This window comes from Notothenia coriiceps, unplaced genomic scaffold (assembly GCF_000735185.1).
Source record: "Notothenia coriiceps isolate Sejong01 unplaced genomic scaffold, NC01 NC01_scaffold00013831, whole genome shotgun sequence".
Taxonomy (NCBI): domain Eukaryota; kingdom Metazoa; phylum Chordata; class Actinopteri; order Perciformes; family Nototheniidae; genus Notothenia; species Notothenia coriiceps.
This window is the reverse complement of record NW_011346532.1, coordinates 66,824-80,022: the sequence shown is the minus strand read 5'-3', so window position 1 is coordinate 80,022 and position 13,199 is coordinate 66,824. Positions and strand designations below refer to the sequence as shown.

The 13,199-nt window shown below is 40.6% G+C and overlaps 1 protein-coding gene across 1 annotated transcript in view; it reads right to left on the bottom strand.

Moving 5' to 3' along the window:
* Positions 1-6,879: 6,879 nt before the first annotated feature.
* The window catches only part of anxa4 (annexin A4), a 12,566-nt gene continuing 6,246 nt past the window's right edge, over positions 6,880-13,199 (bottom strand). Inside the window, exons 5-13 of the mRNA XM_010774322.1 lie at positions 10,556-10,669; positions 10,008-10,098; positions 9,411-9,490; positions 9,080-9,136; positions 8,912-9,005; positions 8,560-8,655; positions 7,657-7,715; positions 7,381-7,503; positions 6,880-7,110 (exon numbers count right to left, since the gene is read on the bottom strand). Of these exons, the coding sequence (XP_010772624.1) occupies positions 7,054-7,110; positions 7,381-7,503; positions 7,657-7,715; positions 8,560-8,655; positions 8,912-9,005; positions 9,080-9,136; positions 9,411-9,490; positions 10,008-10,098; positions 10,556-10,669 (771 nt within the window). The 3' untranslated portion in view covers positions 6,880-7,053. The remainder of the gene's footprint in view (positions 7,111-7,380; positions 7,504-7,656; positions 7,716-8,559; positions 8,656-8,911; positions 9,006-9,079; positions 9,137-9,410; positions 9,491-10,007; positions 10,099-10,555; positions 10,670-13,199) is intronic.

The following is a 13,199-nucleotide window of genomic DNA, read 5'->3' as shown; positions in this document are numbered from 1 at the left end:
AACTCCATGTGTTTCTGCTAGCATACATACCACCTGACGTGGAAACGTTACTCGTGGGTGGGGCTACAGAGCTACTAGAAAGACAGTGGAACCCGGTGCATTCCTCCGTCTCGATGTGGTGCACTTTTGCTAAATGTTTAGACAAATTGCTCGTGTTACCGCCCTTACATGCTAAACTCTTTGCACTTTTGGTAACGAGCATCGAGACGGGTAAAGTTTAACCACACCTCGGAGTGTGTTCTCTCCACCATCTCCACAGTGTGTTGCTGCATGTAGCAGCTGCGTGTGTGTGTAAACCGCCCCGCCCCCTCGCACACAGACGGGAGAAAGATCTCTCGTCTGGATTGGAAAGATCGAAAATACATCATAGATGCATTTGTTTGTCTTTTTGCATGTTAGAAACGGAGTTGGCGAAACTAAGACTGCAATATAATGTTTGTTGAGCATAAGATATGACATATATTTTTTTACATGTCTCCAGTACCGATAAAAGACCGATAACGTTGGAGCTTAACGGTACCACAGCCTTTAATAATTCAGCCCCTGGGCCCGTTTAATACCGGGGCTCGGTACTCATCCCTAGTCACTGTCCAGGTTCATAAAGTGCACATACCTCCGAGCTGTACTGACATTTAGATCCTTTTAAAGGTTCCCTGTGGAGATGTTGTCCTCTAATGGTGCTATTTAACACGTCTTTATGTGTCGGCCCCCTTGTGTCTTGTGCACGGACTAGAGGACGCATACATGTGGGTGATTCAACACACCTTCTCTTTCCTGGGATAGACAGCAGGCCACAATGTGGCAAAGACACACAGCAGTGCAGACTAGTGGGCAGTAAACATGTATGTAAGCAGGGCTGGGCTCAACATGCTTTAAAGACATGCAGAGACTCATGCAAAAACAAATGCAAACAAAAACAAAAGTCCCCATTACAAATTCCTTTCTCTCTGCCAAACATTGCACATGATATTATTTATAGACGTTATGCAAAATGTGGTAAAACTTGTTGTTGCAGTGACCGAGTGTGAAAGCAGCTTCCACTCCCAGAAATGACTGGAGACGTGTGAACGGTCATTGACATCAAAACATTACTAATGTCTTATAATAGCCATTACTGTGCAGACACTGGGCTTCGACACGCGAATACATGTTAATACCATTGAGCCTCATTCACCAACAACTCTCATTTACCGTTAAATTAGACTCTGACGTTCTCCAATCTGTTCTTATTTAGGATCTGTTCTAAGGTAAAAGCAGTTATATATTTATACTATCGTTTAATAATCGTAATTATTAAACAAAGGCCAATGGGCTTTTAACACTCCTCTTTTAAATACAAATTCTTAACTTTTAACTAAACCATGGGCGTAGGAAGCTATGGCTGCGGCGCCCATGAACTAAATGCATTACCATTTTATTTGTATTGTCAGGCCATTTAATTAGTAATCATGATCAGCTTGCACACAATTTCAATGTACAAAGACAATGGGATTTATCATTGTAAGAATGCAAGTCTGGCAATTCTGCAGTTTAGATACATGCCATAACATTTTAGAATAACCTTCGGAAGAAATTAGTCCCATTGTTAGTAGGCAAGGTCCATGGCCAGCCTGACCTCTTCCTCAATGTGTTTCTGTAGTGTACTGAATAGAGTTGCCAGAAACTGACCATGATCAAAATCGATTATTCGGCAGCCCTGGCGAATAATAATCGAGTTTACTGTAAACTCCTCCAAGTTTACAGTAAAACAAACTGGTGGTGTGACCAATGGCCATTTACAGTTATTAATAGTATTACTATTATTAGCATTAGTCTATATTTTGGTTGAAACTAAGCCAGAAAAAAAAAAAAAAAACCACAAATAATAATAAAAAAAATATATAAATAAAATCGATTTTTAAAAATAATATTCGATTATGGAGACTGTAACGAATATTCGAATAATCGAATAATCACTGGCATCCCTAGTACTGAAACACTTGTTGACTCTGTCCTTTCTCTGTGTGTCCAGCCCACTGCCTGCACACGGTGACGGAGGATAACCCCGAGCTGCTGCGGAGCACCAACAGCGCCGTGCTGAGAGTCGTGGAGAGCGTGCTGCTGACGCCTGAGACAGACATGGCCCACACACTGCTCAGGACCCTGGCTGCAGGTACCACATCCCTGAGTATTAGTGAATACATGAATAGTATCAATAGTCCACATGACACCTTAGGGTGCGTTCACACCTGCCTTGTATAGTCCGGTTGAATCGAACCCTGGTGCGTTTAGCCGCTTGGTGGTGCGGTTCATTTGGGTCGGTGTGAACACAGTCCGAGACCTCTGAAGTGAACTAAACAACCGGACTCTGGTCCGCTAAAATAGGTGGTCTCGGAGCGCTTGCTTGCGAACTCTGGAGCGGTTCTTTGCTGGTGTGAACGCAGTCCGCACCAAAACATAGGAAGCGTAGTATTTACGTGTCACAAGAACGCGGATATCTTCAAAATCTTTAGCGAAAGAGTCTTTCAAGACATCCGCGGTTGTTGCTGAAGCAGAATGAAGTGTTGAACAGTGTTGTGTAAAGTAAAAATTCTCCGTCAGCTACATAAAAGTAAGAACACATGTCGTCGGTGAAACGCCCCTCCTTACTCCAGAACGTCTCTCATTATGTGTTTTAATGTTTTTTAACGGACGTTGTCTGATTATATAATCATATGCGCGGGCCGCTAGATGTCTGTTGATCTCCAGATTAACAGCAGCATGAGAATAACCTGCCTAAAGTGCCGATGCTCCATGGCGGAGGCTCCGGTAGAAATTGCCGGGATTTAAGTTTTTACCCCCTTAATGTCTGACCAATGGTTGAACAGCATTTCCGTGCACATGACTTGTGTTTAAAGTTTATAGTCCGTTTGAGTTTTGTGTGAACGCAAACCGAACCTTCTGAAAAATGAAACAATGTAACAAACTGTGGTCTGGTGTGCACCAGAAAGCGGACTATTAGGTGTGAATGCACCCTTAAAGAACAGTGGAACATGTGATGGTTGTGTGCTGTGTGCAGATGTTCTGCAGATGATGGGACGAGCAGGTCGGCCTCAGTTTGATGACCAGGGCAAAGCTGTGATCCTCGTCCATGACATCAAGAAGGATTTCTACAAGAAGTTCCTCTATGAGCCGTTCCCTGTGGAGTCCAGGTAACACTAATGTCTCTGGGATTGTGGTGTTGCAGTTCAGTCATGCATGCATTCAGACAGGACCTTATACAGCACTTATTTGAGAGATATCCCTTAAAGGCTGATATTGACCTGACACTGGCAATTGAATTATGGAACAGAAACATAACGGTTCAGGATTTGTCAGATGTTTGGAGTATCTAAATCCACATGTGTTTAGGTATGGAGTACTATAAAAAAAAAAAAAACAATACGAGACACATTATACAAAAAACGTGATTGTATTATAGAAATCACTCCATAAACAGTTTACATACTTACGTATATGTAGTATAGTGTCCTTACCGACTGGTAGGGCAGGGTCTTCTTTAAAAATGAAATGCCAGTGCAGAAACAATACCTGACTCACAATAATGATACCACACTAGTGTCTTTTCTTTCATGATAAGAGAAATATAATCTTGTTTTTTAAGCGGGGGGGTTAACCCCTATTTTCTATTTTCATTCTATATCGTCTAAACATTAACAACTGTGCAACATTTTTCTTAACATTTCCTAAGAAATGTATTTCATTCAGGAGGCATTTGATATTTAAATAATTGATTAAACAGTTGCTGACCACACATTGAATTGAGTTCCAGACTAAAGTCAAACATATTCACAGCTTTTCATTCTTTGTGCTTGGCTGCAACAATCAGAGTTTCCCAGAGTGCAACGTACTGTATCCTTTTCAAATATGTTGTGTTATACAACCATCAGTCCAAAAACCTAAGATATTCTATTTCAATATTAAGACAGGAAAAAGGCAGCAAGAATTCACATGTAAGAATTGTTTTGGGATTTGGCTTGAAAAATGAATTAAAGATGAATCTGAATTGTTAGCAAATAATTAGCTCTTTATCATCAATCCACCAGAGAATCTACACTGAACAAAAATATAAATGCAACACTTTTGTTTTTGCTCCCATTTTTCATGAGATGAACTCAAAGATCTAAAACATTTTCTATATACACAAAATAACCATTCCTCTCAAATATTGTTCACAAATCTGAAAAAATCTGTGATAGTGAGCACTTCTCCTTTGCCGAGATAATCCATCCCACCTCACAGGTGTGGCATATCAAGATGCTGATTAGAGAGCATGATTATTGCACAGGTGTGCCTTAGGCTGGCCACAATAAAAGACCACTCTGAAACGTGCATTTTTGCTTTGTTGGGGGGGTCCGAAAACCAGTCAGTATCTGGTGTGAGGGTTAGGGTTAGGGTTAGGGTTAGGGTAATGTTGTGAATCGGGTGACCTGTGTTCGTCGTCCATAACATACGCCTGCCCATACCGTAACCCCACCACCACCATGGGCCACTCTCACTGACGTAAAACATCCTGTGCTCACTATATAACCCGAACACAACACAACGATACTTTCACCGACCTTGCACAGAGAAAAATAAATCCTTCACACTTTGTTCTATACAGTATGTGTTGCTGCTGCTTATCATCCCCTGTTTGTTTTTCACAACCATATCATGTACCTGATGCTGTCTACCGTTACCCCTGTTTTTTTTTATGTCTTTGAGTTTCTGCATGTCTTTCACCAAGCCTTGATGCTACAACGTTTTGTCACTGTTCTTTCTCCAGAACAAATGCAAATTATATTCATGTCCTTTGCCTGGTCCTGTGGTGTCCAAATGCCTCACAATCAACTCCCTCATCACCTTCTTCCCCCATCAACCTGCAGGCTGCAGAGGAACCCCCCCAGGCGACAGGTGACTCTCCCCACCTCCACTTATTCCTTTCCATCCCCTGTGATTAGAACAAAAGCCTGGCCTCTATCTGACATTTGCTTCCCTGTTGTTCCAGTGTCTTCCATGCGGTCGGCCCCCTGCACAGAGCCTTGATCGAGGGCAATGTGTGAGTAGACCCTAGCTGGTACATATTTTACATACTGAGTTTTCTCTTTGTGATCACGTTCACGGCAGGGTCTTTACATGGATGCTGGTGCATTGCATGTTCAATATGTAAAAGAGAAAATGACTGTGTAAAAATAAAGACCCAATATGCTACTTACACTGCGATAAAGTAAGGCTGGACAAAAGTGTACAGTATATAAGGCAGCAAAGAGAAAATGCTGCCATTTTGCCTTTTCAAAGAGAACAAGAAAATTACAGTCTTAGAAATATCATAATACATACCTGAAAGGCACAGTTCACCATTTTGCCTTGCTTCTTTATGATAGAAGTTGTACGCAGTGAGTAGGTTTTACATGAGAAGTAGCGTTCAGGTATTATGCTCCATATATCTGGAACATTTTTTGTCAAAAACACTTAAGATATTCATTGCCATCGGGAAGTCAAGAGCATTCCATGGAGTATAACAAAAGGTGTATCTCGAGCCGGTTTCTCAAACTTACCTTCCCCACCTTTAAGCACTTCCTTTCTCAAAAGAAGACAGAAGCTGCAACAGGGTGAAAGGTGCATCTATTGTATTGGTTGCCATGGTAACATTTTGGAGCATTTATAGTTATAAGTTTTCATTGCTTGCTGTACCCACTTTGTATCACTATAGTTAATCAATGATTTATAATGTCCTCCAACCATAGAGAAGTGGTTTCCTTGGCGGTCCTGTTGAGAAACTCTTATTTAAATGGTCTTAAGTGCTTACCTTTATAAATTGTATTTTATTGTACACAATGAAAAATCTAATCCTCGTAATGAATAGACTTCATGCCATGAATTCAAATATATGAAGGTGCTTGTAAAATTGATTTATTTTGTCCACGATAAAGCAGAGACATTTCTTTGAAAGCTCTTAATTGGAATGATATAATTTTTTTCTCTTAATATAATGTCAAATTGCTCACTATGATATAGGGGCCAATGCCTTGAACACGTCTACCACTGAGACAATGGTTTACACATTCTAGGATTGACTTCCAAGTTGTTTTCCATAATCGCCTCTGAACATTCTGGAATAACCAGGAGTACTCCGCAGATGGCCACAGAGGGTGGCGGTCCTTTTAGAGAAACACATGAATGGAAGCAGGCATTTTGGCTGACTAACATAGGGAATGGTGAACAACAACTCTGATGAGAATAATTCATGTTTCTTCTCAGTTGGCGCCACAGAGAGCCTGCGGGACGAGCGTTTAGCTGAACTCTTCCTGTAGTAAAGTCTGAATACAGCACATGTCAGGTTCCTCTAGTTTTTACTGAGATGCAGATTAGTCATGTTTTGCAGAACATGACATTTGAGGGCTGTACTTTGCAACATAAAGGGCGCTGAAAGATAATGCTGTACTTCTCCATAGAAACTTCAAGGAGTTATTTTGGTTCCACCTAGTGGTCACCTTGAGCAAAACAACCTCACATCCTTTCTCGGCTTATTGCTCTGAGATGGAGCTGTATGTTTGTATAAGCAATGTGACATTCTCCTTTACTTGATTAGAGCCCATTTTACTGCCTCCTCAAATCAAGCTAGCATCCCGTTAATGTAATTGAGTCAAATGACGAAGGGCTGACTCAACAAATTAGTAATTGCTACCAATTAAACAAATGGACTTCACAGACTTTCACATGATGAAAATGTTGTGCCGCAACAAGATCAGGAGCTAGTTGCCAATAACAATAATCTTTTAAGTGGTGAAGGATGTGAGAAGCATATATCTCTTGCTCTCTAACTAATACCATTAATTAATCCTTAACAGGGATCGATAAAGAAAACACAGACACGTGTTAACAGGTCGCTGGTCTTTGGTTTAATTGGTATTACATTACAGACAGTAAAAGAAGGCACTGCGGTCAATCAGTGAAATGCAAATTGGAAGAAGAGCGGGTGAAATAAAGGAAGTCATCAACGTTATAAAAGCTCATAATAAAGACCGAGCTGGATGCTTTGCTGATGTTGCTTTACTCGCCTCCGCACAGCTCCAGCAGGATTTTGCGGTAATCTCCAGATGTGTCTCCCTACGCAGTGAGAAAAGACTTGTGAGACTTCAATCGTCTAGTTTAGGGAATAACTGTGATCAGTGACATGAAGCAAAATGGATACAAATTCAGATTTAAAGACTTTACTAAATATATCACTTCAGCCGATCAAATGAAATGAAAGGAGTGATACATTTAAGTCTCATCAGAGTACACAAATAAATGAAAGGCAATATTACACTGAAGCTAATGTATTGCAGAGCCTTTGCTGACTACAGTGTTTCCCGCCCCTAGTTATTATTGCCTTACCTTAATGAAGGAGTGGAGGGTCTTGCCATACATCTTCAGGAACTGCGCCTTAATGTCCAACATGTCGATCTCCGCCCTCGCAACCATTATTCTGATGAGGACAGTATCTGTGGTGCCCATCCCCTGAGGAGAGACAAGCTGGGTTTTACATAACTATTGTAATTATCTGTACTGATAACTAGTGAAACATATTCAAACACAAAGCAATAATGTAATGTATGTGGAGTGACTTCACATGTTGGTATTGTAGCTTCATCACAAGCATGAAATATTTACCTTCATTGATTTGTATAATCGCTCTGCAAAGAACGCCGGCTTGTTCCTTAAGCATTTCACTGTAAAGCAAAAACAAATCCCAGCGCATGAGTTGCAATGCCCTCACAACATGAGAAAGTGAGAGTATTGTTGTGTTGTGTTCAGGGTATGTAGTGAGCACAGGATGTCTTACATCAGTGAGCAAAAACAAATCAAGCTCTGACTTGACATTTAGAGCAAATTGGCATACAAATGTTGGAATGTAAACAGAAATCTTTATTACACTTTGTGATGTCACAATGTTATTATGGGTTGTTCGACCATTAGCAAATAACCAACCAAGGTACCCTCCCCCCCCCACCTTTTCACCTGTATCTCCTCCTAGAGCACCATTATGTTTTTGTTTTTTAAAAACCAAACAGATCACAGAGGGGCGTGGGGAGTGGCAGTTCATTTTCATTTAAAGCTACAGACAGAGAATCAGCACTTTTGAAACAGGGCTGAAACAGAGGGGTTTATGGGACGCTACAATGCACAATCTATTTGGTATTTTGAGTCAAACACTTCAGAGACATGTTTTGTATATATCTGAGACCGATAATATATTGATGAAAAAGAGTATAATAAGGGACCTTTAACAATGAAGGCAATTGCCTTAGATTGAACATGTATTCCTATCATTTGGAACCACCGAGCAAGAGCTTGAACAGCAATGTGTGCTAAACTGAAAATATTTACCCCTTGTGACTTAAGTTTCCTAATCTGATTTTGGTGCATCTTTTGTTTTCTGCCTCTCAAATTTGAGTGTCGGGCTCTAGTTTTCTGTGCTCATTTGAAATTTGAATGGCGTTACATCTTTATAATTGGCAAAAGATAGATAGAATAGTCTGTTTGATGGAGCTTGTCACAGAGATAGAAACAGACCTATGGCCAGAAAGATGTCCTCCAGACAGCCGGACATCTCCCTCTTAATGCTGTCCTCAATGTCTCTCCCAGAAATCTTCTGGTACTCCTCGAACACTGAAGGAAGGAAACAATAAAAACACTTTATTATTATCAAACTGACACTACGCATAACATGAATGAAAATGAAAGTGACTCAACAAAGAGAGTGAGTGTTCGCTCTTGAAACTGTCACAAAGGTTCAGTAAAACCCCACAGTATTGAATGGTTTATGTCACGAGTTATAAAAGGGAGCGTTTTCATGTGACACACATTACTTATAATCACAAGTGCAGATGTTAACATGATGATTGGGAATATGCTGTAAGAATACCTCGCAGCAGATGGTTTCGGTTCCTCACACAAAGCACCGTGAGGAATTTAACCTCGTCCGTGCCCCATCGAGCCTCACCAGCCTCATAGATTTCCTACAATCACAAACGGTAATAAGACACTGAGTCATAATTAAATAATACTTTGTTTAAAGAAGCTGAGATCTTGCCTTGGCATCGAGGACAGCCTGCGCCTCGTCCACTTTGTCGCTCTCATCTCGACCAGCCTGCAAAACAGAAGACAGAACAGCTTAAGGGAAAAACAGAGTACGATTGCACAACATAGGAGAAGATAGAGGAACTGACAACTGCTTCCTCTTATTGAAAGGGTGGTTGAAAACGTTTTTAACTTCAACTTCCTACTGACATTTTACAGGTCATTTTGCAAGGAAGTCAAATCTCAATCTTAATAATTTGACTAGAATCAAATGTTTATATCTGCTCATTTTTTATTTGATCTATAATCATTTGCCATTAAACATTCGCCTACTTTTTACTCACCGTGAGTAAAGAGACCAAAACCCTCTGGAACATTCCTGATGTGTCCCCACACACAGCGTCCTCCAAGCTTTTATCATGTTCTGCAATGAACAACATACGAAGTTAAATGATAAAGCATGTAATCAAACACCCATTTTGGACACTGTGCTGAAAACTCAATACAAACTGACAGAAAATAAAATAAAAATACGAAATAAAAGTAATGAGCTATGGAAAAGCTAGTATTTCCAACTCAATGTAACTTCAATTATGTTCATTTTGGTGCGCTCAAAATTCACAAACTGTGCTGGTAGAAGAAGAACAAAATATGTCCATGTAACACAAAGCACCACACAATCACAATTCATTTATACAGATTAAAATACATTTAAAAGTAACTTTGAAAATATTTGCCCGCTGCTGTCATCGTATCCACAAAATAACAAACAAAAGCAAACAATAAACAGCCACATGGAAACAGAAACGGCTGTCATGAATAATTGATGCCCTCCACTGCTTTGTAATAACGGACGTCATTGCATCTCCAAACAAAGGACAGAAGCTAAGTCACGTTACAACGTATCAGATATTATACACAATCTATAGGCAGGCCCTTACCCTTCTTGTAGAACTCATTGATGGTTTTCATTTCTTCGTTTGACCTTGAAGCCAGAATATCGATGAGGCCGGCCTCTTCTGTTCCAGCCCCCTGTTGATGAACAGATAGAGACATGAGTTAACACTAGATATGAACACAGGAGAAGGGTGTAGACATGAGAAGTTCATTCTTGTATTTTTATTTCTATTCCCTATGGCTCTTTAATTACACTTTTTGAAGCGAGTTTAATATTGTTTTATAGTGTGTTTCTTTTGCACTAAGTTTGAATGCTTACAATGTTTTTTGTAAAGCACATTACATTGATTTGTTGTTGAATTATGCTTTAAAAACTCTCCTTGCCTCTCCTCATAAAGGAGCATGTCACAGTGCAGTGGTGTGTCAGATTGATGAAGCCCGAAGGCAGAAAAAGAGTAATATAAATCAAGCTTTGGTCAATACAGCCAATACTCAGTACGCGATTAATCAGTCTTGGTTTTGGTCTTTTTATGGGATGTGACATTGACATTACAAATTAGAGCCCACCACTGGATTTCTCCTAAACTCTCACCTTCATTGCATTTTCCAGCTCGTATGCGTCATACACGGGCGCCAGCATCAGCAGACCCAGAACCACGCTACTGAAATTCCCACTCAGCTCTGAGGACAGATCATCAGCCAGGTCCTGCAGGGGGGGGGAGCAGATGGGTTAACAGGAGATATATCCCCCCAGTTGTTCCCAGGAAATAAATACTTTCATCAAGAGGACTATCTGTATTAACCTGTTAAGCCCCAAGCATGTTTTTCAGGTTTCAGGCTTGAAAATGACATGGCCAGAACAAATGACTATATCTTCCCTTCTAAAAGGGGTAAATTAATCATCTTTTTTCTCAAAGCAATGATACACCTGTGAGTTGGATGTAGAAAAGTCAGAATCAATATAGATGTTTTTATTTTAAAGTAAATTCAGATTGAACATAGTAAAAAACTGTAAATTATAGTTTCCGTCCAAAAAAAAAACATTACTTATAGTGAAAAGCACACTTGAATTATGGGATTGTAGACTAAAAGCTTTAGGAATCCAAACTAAAACATATAATAAATACAGTGTATCAAGATTGATGTGAAACAAGTTAAATTTGACCTTTTTAGAGACGTTTAGAAAAAACAAAACCCACCTCTGGTGTCATTTGGGTATATTTGCCATATCTCTGGAACCTGTTGAGGTCTCCATATTAAGTTGAATAATTCAAACGAAAGTTAATATAATCAAATATAATCAAATATATTTAAGCAATAGCTCACGACAGGCCGTGGTATATGCTCATTATATCACAGCTAAGGGGCGTGGTTCGGCCCGACGCCAAGTGTGGCAATATGAAAGAAAAATACACACTCTAATTTAAATAGTTTTTATTAGTAAATAATGATGTTCAAAATAAAATAGTCCCTCCGTTGCCTTCTGCACAAAACATAGTGCAAGGTGGTTGCTATGCAACAACACTAACAGCAAGCGAACATATTAGACAGAGAGCGTTGATCCATTATTTGGCTGTTTATTTACATTAATGTGTATGTTGCTGTTTATTGTGCATCCACTGAAAAACTGTCCAGCATCAGTAGCATGGCTTACGTGGTCACTTGTATAGGTTGAGGTTGTTCGAGGCTGTTGCTTGGCGTGGCGAGAATATTGCTCCACTTTCTCCGGTCCCCGAGATTGGGCTTCCAGTAGCTCTGGAGAGAGCTTTCGCACCTGTGGCCACTAACGGTCATAATTTCTCTGCTTTGTTTCAAGACCCGCATCAGAAAGCTTTGAATGGTGGTACTTTTCCAGTTGGTCTACCTGCTCTTCACGTAGCTCTGCATGTCGTAGTTTAGGTGCTTTTTTTTCTGGAGATAGGCACTGCTCAATCCACTCCTCCATACTATAGTAAGACCCCCCCGGAGGTCGAAGTTAATCTTAAATGTTTCCATTTTATGCTTTGTAAGTTTGTTTCGTAACGGAAGAAATTTAAATATAGTTATAAAACTGTCAAGTCAAATCAAGCAATCTGATTGGTCGATAGTGTTTTTGCGGACCTCTTTGATTACAGATTTGAAAACATCGTTGCTTGCTTTAAAAGTAGCACAATTCATTATGTCAAACCTTGGAAAGTATCTAGATATCCCTGCCCTAATGCCAAAGGAACTGCACACTGAATATGTTTTGCCATTTGATGTCTATGTCTGGACCGCTGCGTCAAAACGGAGGGCTTCTGCCCCGTTACTTCTCCGCTGCTTTCTTGTTCCAGTATGAAACAGTCCAACGGTATACTGATTTTCTCAGACGCGGAGGGATACTGGCTTGTTGTGAAAAGTAACTTACTGTACAATTCTGCCCGTGGTATACGCTCAGTATATCACGGCTAAGAACCAATCAGATTGCTTGATTTGACTTGTTCGTTTTATAAATACTTTATATATACTTTATATATACTTTATACATACTTTATATATACTTTATACATACTTGATATATAAAGTATGTATAAAGTATATTTGTACTCACACAGGACTGAAGCCCTTGCTCTGCAGCCACTCTCTGACGCTCTCTGGACTCGAGTCGTATCCAACGCTGCAGGAAGAGTTTACTGCTCCTCGTGATGAAGAGGAGGAGGTTATCGCTGCTCCTCGTGATGAAGAGGAGGAGGTTATCGCTGCTCCTTGTGATGAAGAGGAGGAGGTTATCGCTGCTCCTTGTGATGAAGAGGAGGAAGAGGAGGACACCTGCATCTTCTTCTGAGCGCTGCGACCCAACGTCAGTCTGTGCATCAACTCGTCCTGAAAGGGCGGGCAGTGGGCCGCTCTGTTCTCCGAGTCGCGGTTCTCTTGGTCCCTGTGCGTTTTGGCCGGTTGGCGCACCCATCGTCTTTGTGTAGAAATTTATAGATAATTTGCATGAATTTTCAGTCACAAGATTCACACACACACACAACAGACAACACACACACGACACACACACACACACACACGACACACACCACCACACACACCACACACACCACACACACACACACACCACCACCACACACACAACCACACACACACCACACACACACACGACACACCACACACACACACACACACACACACACGCACGACGACACACGACACACACACACGACACGACGACCACACGACGACACACACCACACCGCGTCCTCCGAGGTTGTACC